Source organism: Henckelia pumila, chromosome 1, assembly GCF_033568475.1.
Source record: "Henckelia pumila isolate YLH828 chromosome 1, ASM3356847v2, whole genome shotgun sequence".
Lineage (NCBI taxonomy): Eukaryota > Viridiplantae > Streptophyta > Magnoliopsida > Lamiales > Gesneriaceae > Henckelia > Henckelia pumila.
The window spans coordinates 174,093,314-174,103,125 of NC_133120.1; the positions used below are offsets into that span (position 1 = coordinate 174,093,314).

Consider the following 9,812-nt stretch of genomic DNA (forward strand, 5'->3'; position numbering starts at 1 on the left):
TTAAAGCCAATTCCCTATAAATAATGTATAATATAAATCACAATGTCTTTCTAAAATCACAAAATAATATATATATATATATATATTTTAAAAAATGAATTAGCATAGCACCAAGCTACCATCAAGACTATGCCGGAATATCCCTGGACGCGGACACTGATGCAAGGGTGGCTGTGAGAATTTAAGAAACGATCACGAGCATGCCGCCGGCTAGAAATGCCTTCAAATAATTCATTCCGAGTTCTTAAAATGTTTACAATTCCAGATTCATTACTACAAAACATAGTCATCCAAGTTAATTTACATTTTTCAAACAAAAGTAACTCGACATCTACGAGCTGATCCTCGTGGAAAATACAAAATTCGCTTCAGGATGTCGAACTTAGGACAGTCAGGATACACCGAATATATATTCATCGTCTTCAAGACTTTAGCATGCCTCAAAATATATCTTACCATGTTGAACTCATGCTTTCGACCAACAAATCCATAAATTGTTACACATTGAAGGGATGATAATAGGCACTCTGGTAATTGCTTAGGCTGCCTCCAGCATTTTAGTTCGTCGTATACCTGATGGAATTAATAACACCAATACCAGGTAAGTTTACAAAGAAGAACAAAGTGCCAGAAAATGGGGGAAAAAAAGGAAATTTTTGTGATGATAAGTTTTTCAATGGTATCAAGAAACCTCTAGAATAGTAAGCGATTCCAGCTTATAAGCACATGCAAGCAATTTTGTCAAGACATGCCAATTGGCTTGTAAATCCAGGTTGATCAAATTATGAAACCTCCGAGTTGCAAAGGAGAATGTCGAGTTCAGAAGCTGAAGAGAAATTATAAGATGAATTCATGATATCGTGGGGTGCACAAGTTAAAAAGAAATATGATTAGTCCTGCAATCAAACAGTTTGGAATTCTTAATCTAATCTACTAACGTAAACAAAGAACGTACCAACGTCGAATCCTCACCTGAAATTGTCAGACTTTTAGCATTGGATAGCTTTTCAATAAATTGAAAAATATATCTCGAACGTCTAATGTCTGCTACCACATAGCCCTTGAAGAAACAAATATTTGCTTGAACCAGGGAAGATGGATTCTTGGCCTGAATAATCTGGGAAACATTATCTTGTATTTGGAGGTTTTGTACGACAGGAAGATCTAAGACCAAGTTGTGTTTGTGGTCATCATCACATTCGAGCTCAACCTCCATCTCAAGAGATTTTAGAGTAGGTGAACATACATAACAACAGACCATTTCATCACAACGGGTAATACGCCTTCGAAGGACCAAATCTTCAATAGCTGAACACCCGGAAACCATGTTAGGAAGGGTACCATCGTTGTCGTAAGAAATATCGCAAATGTCGAGTTTCTTGAGTCTAGGCAAACGTATAGCACCAGACTCAATGGAGATTTTAAATCGTTTATAATGGAATTGAGGAAACCAAACCTCGGTGAGCTGGAATTCCTGAACTCTGTGTGCCATGTTGGAAATATATTTAAATAAAAATTTTGAATGAAAATAATGGATCATGAATGTGAGACTCTCTTTTGGCTCTCCACATTTTTGAATTAATTTGAGGCTTTTGGCTCTCCACATTCTTGTGTTAAATGAAAGATTAATTGAGTTAATTAATATTATGACTCTTGGTGTGCTTTTTGAAGCCTATAAATAGTGTGTTCATTTCCTCAATCCAGACACACACATTATTCAAGATCTCACTCAAGAATTCTCTTGCATTTCATATTGTTAGCTCTTCTTTTGGCCTCCGTTAAATTTTGGTGATAAAGTGAAGGTACGATTCAAGTTCGTCGGAGTATTAAATTTGTGCTTAGTTTGCTACTGGTTTTTCCGTTGTATCCTGGGAAACAAACGTCTGTACGTGTTGATCCTCAAGCATCTAGTGGAGTGGACGAATCTGTTGTAAGGAAACTGTACTAGTTACAGGTCTCGGTTTGCTTGACTATTTCCTTACTTGTTTGCTTTATACTTTTCAGTATTTGTGTATTCGTTATACTATTGAATTGTTATACGATCATTCTTTCTTCTTGTAATATTATTTCTGTAATATTCACGTTTTGAGTTTGCATATTTTGGATAACAAACTTAAAACAAATTTGGTGTTCATTATGTGATTTGTTTCAGAAATGGCTTCTGCTTCAAGTGAGACTACTCCTGTTGCTCCTATTGTCACGGTTCCAAATCGTGTCGTTCCTCCTGTTTCCCCACGTGGTGCTGCCGTTCCTGTTCCAAACAGTCACGGAGTAAAGCCAGAGAATTTCACTGGTGCGGACTTCAAGAGATGGCAACAGAAAATGCTCTTCTACCTGACGACATTGAACCTGGCCAGATTCCTCTCGGAGGATGCTCCTAAGCTCAAGGAGGGTGAGGGAGATGTTGAGTCCGTCAGTGCTTTGGAGGCATGAAATCATTCTGATTTCCTATGCCGAAATTACGTGCTGAACGGATTGGCAGATTTGCTCTACAATGTGTATTGCGAAAAGAAAACGGCCAAAGAGCTGTGGGAATCCCTTAACAGAAAGTACAAAACCGAGGATGCGGGGGCCAAGAAGTTTCTTGTAGGCCGATTTTTGGATTTTAAGATAGTGGATTCCAAGCCGGTAATCAGCCAAGTTCAAGAGATCCAAGTGATTCTTCACGAGATTCACGTTGAGGGGATGACGTTGAGTGAATCCTTCCAAGTGGCGGCCATTGTTGAGAAGCTACCACCGGCATGGAAGGATTTCAAGAACTACTTGAAACACAAGCGAAAGGAGATGAATGTTGAAGAACTCATTGTTCGACTTAGTATCGAGAAAGACAACAAGAGCTCTGAAAGACGTCTGTTTTCTCCAGTTGCTGCTAAAGCAAATGTTGTGGAGCATGGCCAAAGCTCGAAAAAGAAACACTTCAATCCTTCGAACAAAAGGATGAAGATGGGACCAAAAGGAGGCATTACGAAGAAGAAGTTCTCCGAGAAATGCTTCAACTGTGATGGTACTGGTCACAAGGCCTCTGAGTGCAAGAAACCAATGAAAAACCGAGAGGTGAATATGGTGGAGAACATATCCCATGAGGTTTCAAACATGAACTTCTGTGCTGTCATTTCTGAAGTGAATTTGGTTGGTTCAAACCCAAGGGAGTGGTGGATTGACATTGGTGCCACTCGCCATGTTTGCTCTGACAAAGAGATGTTTGCAAATCTTGAGGAATCCATGAACGGGAAAATGCTGTTCATGGGGAATTCTGCAACTTCTGAAATCAAGGGACAAGGGAAAGTGGTTTTGAAGATGACCTCTGGAAAAGAGCTGACTTTGAACTGAAAGAGTGGGTGCCCGGTTAGCCAACTTGTGGCTAAGGGCTTTTATGACTCTATATATAAACAATATTTGTTTAATATAATTTACATTCATTAATGGCATTTTCTTTATCTTTCTTCATAATGTTATATTGTGATATACTATTGTTGTTTTGATAAAGACCTTGAATATACTATAGTGTAAGTAAGATGAGATAGTGAATAAAGAGAGATCACTATCATGAAACACATCTTATAGTCACTGTATATTCTAAACAGTTCCTAGTCAATTGAGCCGTCCGCAAATAAGGATAAGGATCGTTCGAGATCGAGACTAGCATTTGCGATGCCAAGTACCACGTTTCATTGGTATGGAACATATAGATGTTCAAAGCATGCAAATGGATATTTATATGATGAATGATCGAACTACCCTATTCGGACTTTCCAAGTGGTTATTATTAATTGAGTGGATAAGTCCGCGATTTTGGTTGTACACCATTAGTCCTTACTACTTGAAAAATCATGGAGACTCTATATGCTAGTACTATACTTTGACTCGTTAACCGACTCTATGAGGGTCATCAGATATCGGGATTGGGTACAATTACGACACATATAGGAGTCGATGCTTTGTTGTCAAGGATTCACCACACGCTTGCGAGTATGGATATCCTATGAGATCTGAGGAGATATTAGTGTGATAAATCTCTAGCCAGAGTACATGATGTGCTTTAGGTTACTTGGTTTCCTAGTAGCACATGTGATATTACTATTTGATCTTCAAGATGCATTGCATAGTTATCGAATCTCGAACGACTCTCGATGTACCAATGGTTGTTGATTCGATCGGGATATATGGATGAATGGACCGTACTGTACGCTAACCAAAACCTACTGGTTCTTGCAGGCACTATCAGTGATACCTAGGAAATCATGGGGCGATGTTGCTAGACGCTCTTACCATGATTCGATGGGTAAGTCGGAAATTGTTGTTCCGAGTCACAAGGAGTTGTAAGCCCACAGCTAGCTGTATCCCTGAACCATTGAGGGTTACACAAGTAATGGATTACTAATCCACGTTGAGATAGTTAAATTTAAAGAGTTAAATTTAATGAAAGAGAAGTTGGACTTCTAAACTAAAGAGAGTGGAATTTCCTAAAATGACATAGGGATGAACATTTTTGGAAATCACTGAATTCGGATTCAGAAAAATTATCTTGACTTTAAAAGGTGTAGAAATGGTTTCTGTGCACATTGGTGAAATCAGTTTATCAATTGGAGTCATGATGAATTTTATATTAATTTCTATAATAATAGGCTTTGCTTGTTGGGCTTAAGTTATGGATTATGGGCCCTTAGGAGTTAGTGTCCTAATAGACTTATAACTTAATCTAGTCTAGAAATTATATATATATATATATATATATATATATATATATATATGTAGTTTTCGAAAATAATCATGGATTCCATCTTGCAATTTTCAAAAATCACATCTAATTATTAAAAGGAATTTTCGAAAATTTGAGAGAGTGTCTCAAGAGAATTTTCGAAATCCCTTCTTCTTTTTGAGAGAATTCAGTCTGTGATTTTTCTGAAAAATTACATTCTGAATTGACAGATCAAATCTGTTTAATCTCTTCGATAAACATCTGATTGATTTCTAGTGCAATCAATCAGAGGGTTTTTGTTTTCTGTTCGTGGACCTAATTCAGGAGTTGATCGAGCAAGTCATCAGTTCCTGAGATTTACAACAAGAGCAGAAAATTCTGTTGGTGTCCATAATCAAACCATAGCTTGAAAAGGTAAAATATTAATTGTTATTATTATTTTACATGTTGATTTTAATCGTTACGATTTGATACCCATGATATCGAGTTGTTCCATATAAGAAAATAAAAATTTTAAACTTCCGCTGCACCGGGTATCAGATCACATCTTTGATCTGAGAACGCGTGTTCCAACAGTGGTATCAGAGCCAGGTTTCTCTCAGATCAAACGATTAAAATTTATCGATTGTACAAAATTTTTAAGCCTCGGGTTTTTAGAACAAAAACAAAATTTTTAAAAATAAATTTGAAGGACAACACGGGAAGCGATCGTCGCTGCCCAGGGCAGTGATTTGATCGCTGCCCTTGCTGCCCATGCCCGGGCTCCACGTGGGGGCGGGGCTGCCCGGGACGGAAATTAAAAATTATTTTTAAGAATTTTAAATTTTTGAAATTTTAGTTTTTGGTCCGATCGAAAATTGTTTTGATTGGTCCACGAGGCATCGGATCAAATTGTTTGAGTTCGAAATTTTTAAAATTGATTTTTTGGATAAATTTGAATTTTTGGAAAATTTATAAATTTTATCCGTTAAATTAGATTTTATAAAATTAATTATTTTGGTACAATTGATGATAAGATATGATCTTATGAATATCTTAGATAAAATTTGATTTTATCTTTTTTAATTAAATTGTCATTGCATGTTATCCAATGATTTAATTATTGAATTAAATATTGGATAAAAAGATGATCGATTGCCATGACCAATATTATAGGTGTATGTTAGGTAGTTTACATTTGATTTTTATTATTGTTGTTGGGTTTTATTAATGGGCTTGGTTTATAACCCAATTTGATTTATCATTTGTAATAAAAGTGGGCCTGGTTTATGGCCCGTTCATACCCTTAAATATGTATCCCCTAGCTACTTGTCATCGAAATTTATTGTAAATTTATTAGACTTAGTGGGAGATAAAGATTTGAAGACAATGGTGGGCCCAACAGACAATAAAGACCGAAAAAATGTAAATTGGAAGCTCAATGTAATGGGATTGCATTGCATACTTGCATATCACCTAGGATTGGACTTAGACTCATGATTGGCAACCATGGATCGATTAGTTATTGGGGTCGATCATCCTTTATATAATATATGATATTATTGTTGTATGCATGTTTAGACTAAATTGCATGAATCCTGCAAGCATACAAATTATTTAAAGATGAGACAATTTTCAAAATTAAAATCTCTCATTTTAAATATGATTTAAAATTGATATCAAGATAAACAAAAAGGAATTTAAATATTTTTTAAATGTTCCTACCTTCCATCAACGATCAATGTATGAGATGCTACCCGCAGGCACGGTCCGGCTCATATTATTGGGGGGGCCCGTTCGTCGGAAAGCTGTACATTGGATCGACACATGTTGTAAGTTGGATGGAAATCCCATGGGATTGGCTCATATTATTGGGGATCCACATGACGACCGTCCATCACAACTTAATATTGATGGGTCATCTTGACATGTCACAATAAACGGCGTCATATTATTGGGCCCTTATTAGACATGAGGTAAAAATATGGGGGTTGCTTTGGAAGCAATTGGGCTCTACCTTTTGAAAATTATGGTTGACTGATATTATTCGGGACTATGATTTGTCAATTGGACTCCATGTTTCCACTAAGGAAACCAGTTTCTCGTTTTCACTAGTGGGTAGTGAAATCGTTAAAATAGTGGGAGTGAAATTCATAAAATAAATCTCGCCATATTTTATGTCTTAGTAAATTAATTAAGCAATCACTGATTATTGTCTGTTTCTTTTCAGTATTTCATTACAATGAATTCACGCAATCCACTATTCTCAATTCTCGAACAAAACAAACTGACTGGCGCAAACTATACGGAATGGTTCCGTAAGTTAAAGATTGTTCTAAGTTCGGAAAAGGTTTTCTACGTGTTAAAAAAGCCTCCTCCGAAAGAAGCCCCGGCTGATGTGAGTCCGGAAAAATTGGCCAAACTTGACAAATGGTGGGACCATGATGTCAAGGCCAAATGTTACATGCAGGCTTCGATGTCTGATGAACTTCAGAGGTGATTTGAGAATGCAGTGAATGCTGCTGACATTCACGATACTCTCAAGGAACTTTTTGGAGCTCAGTCAAGATCGGAGAGGCATGCCACCGTCAAAGAGCTCATGACATGCCGCATGCGAGATGGGACTTCGGTCCGTGAGCATGGGGTACACATGATTGGGCTCATTGAAAAGTTGGTAACACTCGATTTGACATTGGAGCACGAACTGAATGCGGACTTGTTACTTCTTTCACTTCCTTTGTCGTTTGACGGTTTTGTGATGAACTTCAATATGAACAAGATAGAGGCCACCCTTGAAGAGATGGTCAATATGCTTGTCATATATGAGGCCACATTAAAAAAGGATAAACCGGTATTTTTTGTTGGTTCCTATTCTAACTCTAAGAAGGGGCCAAGTGGAAAGGGTAAGAAACGTTCTTCCCCACCCAAGAAAACTGTGCCAAAGAATAAGAACAAAACAAAGGCTTCAAACGTGAACGGATCTGAAGACGTTTGCCATCACTGCAAGAAACCCGGTCATTGGAAACGTAACTGCAAAGTATATCTCGAGCAGTTGCGAACCGCAAAGGGTATGTTTTACATTGAAATAAATGTTTCATTTAATACTACTTCTTGGGTATTGGATACCGGATGTAGATCTCACATTTGCAATGATTTTCAGGTGATGACATGAAGTCGTAAGCTTAGGATGGGTGAGACCCAGCTAAGGCTCGGAAATGGTTCTAGAGTTGAAGCCAAAGCTGTGGGAGACGTTTATTTAGTTTTGCAGAACAATTTTAAGTTACTTTTGAGAGATGTTTTATTTGTGCCAGATTTGGTTAAAAACATTATTTATGTTTCTATGCTTGATAGAGATGGTTTTTCTTGCAATTTTGTGAATGAGATTTGCAATATTTACAAGAATGAATGTTTGATTGGATGTGGACAACTTGAAAATGATCTATATAACTTAAAATTAAAAGACGTACCAATTAATTATGTTGATAAACCGGCAACAACAAATAAAAGGAAAAACGATAGTCAAACCCGGCAAACCTTTGACATGCTAGGCTAGGTCATATTTTCTCAAGGATGATGAACAAGCTAGTTGGAGAGGGCATGTTTGATATGTCTGATATTAACTCTCTACCAACTTGTGAGTCCTGCCTAAAAGGAAAAATGACTAAAACTCCTTTCAAAGGAAAACCTGAGCGTAGTCAAAATCTGTTGGATTTGATCCATACAGATGTTTGCGGCCCATTTAGTATTGGTACTAAATTTGGTCACACCTACTTCAGTACCTTTACTGATGATTATTCTAGGTACGGGTATTTATATTTGATGAAATATAAGTCTGAATCATTTGAAAAGTTCAAAGAATTCAAGGCTGAAGTAGAAAATAAACTAGGTAAAAGTATTAAAGCACTTCGATCGGATCGAGGTGGAGAATACTTAAGTACCGATTTTTTGGGCTATCTAAAAGAGAATGAGATTCTCTCTCAGTGGACTCCTCCTATGACACCTCAGCTAAATGGTGTTTCGGAGCGTCGCAATCGAACATTGTTGGACATTGTTCGATCTATGATGAGCTTCACTGAGCTTCCACCTTCGTTATATTGCGCTCTCACCACTTCACGGTTTCGAATCTCGACTCGAAACTTGGATATTTGGATCCATAACGTCAAACCATTCAAAAATGGTTAACATGTCAAAACTCGCCGGAAAATTAGGGAAGACGGCGGCGCGGCGGCGATCTAAAAATCAACTCCAAAATTCACGAAATTTGGCAAGGTTTTAGAGCTCGACGAGACGATTCTAACGGACTAGGCCACGGCCGGAATGGACCAACTTGGCGGCCGCAATCGGCGAAAAATAGTGGCGGCGGCGACGACGTTCGAAGCTTCGATCTACCCGATTTTTCCACGAAAAAAGCTGGAATAAGATTGGGAAATGATACACACATCCTAATACCATTTAGCAGCCCAAAAACAAGATCAATCGAACTAAAATTCGACTATTACATGCGAAGAAGACGATGAATAGTGTCGCCCCTTTCTCGACTCTGTGATCACCAAATCGGACACCAATACTCACGATTCTTGGTATGGTTGTGACCGACTCAACAAGAGCTACAAAATGGCGGGGTCAATCAACGGCAATGGTGGCGATCGGACGGCCGACGATGGTAGGGACGAATTGAGGGTTAGGGTTTTAGTGTGTGTTTTGGGTGTTTTGTGCATGAGAGAGACTGTACCACTAAAATTTGGTCCTAAAATGACTCGGTCTGATCCATTTTAATGCTCTTGTGTTATTTTACTCCAATATGTAATTTAACACATTTTTACAATTATCTGAAATAGCAAACTTTGACCTGGCAACTAGACGAGTTAATTCCCAATAAATAAATTGAGTCAATCTTAGGCTTTGACCAGTCACCCAAACTATTATTTTCTCCAATTTAAATTATCTAGCATCAATAATTATTTTTAATTCCATTATCTCAATAATTATCTCAAAATTCTAATATTATCAGATATTTAGAAATAGTCAAACTCATTGACTAATTGACACGTTTATTTTGTAAATACACTTTATAACTCATTTGACAGTAATAATTATTTTTCCAACTCAATAATTATTTTAATTGCCAATTACT

General features: G+C 37.3%; 2 protein-coding genes across 2 annotated transcripts; one reads left to right on the forward strand and one right to left on the reverse strand.

Annotated features, from left to right (window-relative positions):
• Positions 1-309: 309 nt before the first annotated feature.
• On the reverse strand, positions 310-1,492 carry LOC140874490 (F-box/FBD/LRR-repeat protein At4g26340-like). Its single transcript, XM_073277783.1, has 3 exons — positions 956-1,492; positions 692-826; positions 310-573 (listed from the first exon to the last, which is right to left on the reverse strand). Exons 1-3 carry the CDS (start codon positions 1,490-1,492, stop codon positions 310-312), a joined length of 936 nt encoding a protein of 311 aa, XP_073133884.1.
• Positions 1,493-2,154: 662 nt separating this feature from the next.
• Positions 2,155-3,330, forward strand: LOC140874491 (uncharacterized). The gene is made up of 2 exons (XM_073277784.1): positions 2,155-2,392; positions 2,483-3,330. Exons 1-2 carry the CDS (start codon positions 2,155-2,157, stop codon positions 3,328-3,330), a joined length of 1,086 nt encoding a protein of 361 aa, XP_073133885.1.
• The last annotated feature ends 6,482 nt before the right edge of the window (positions 3,331-9,812 follow it).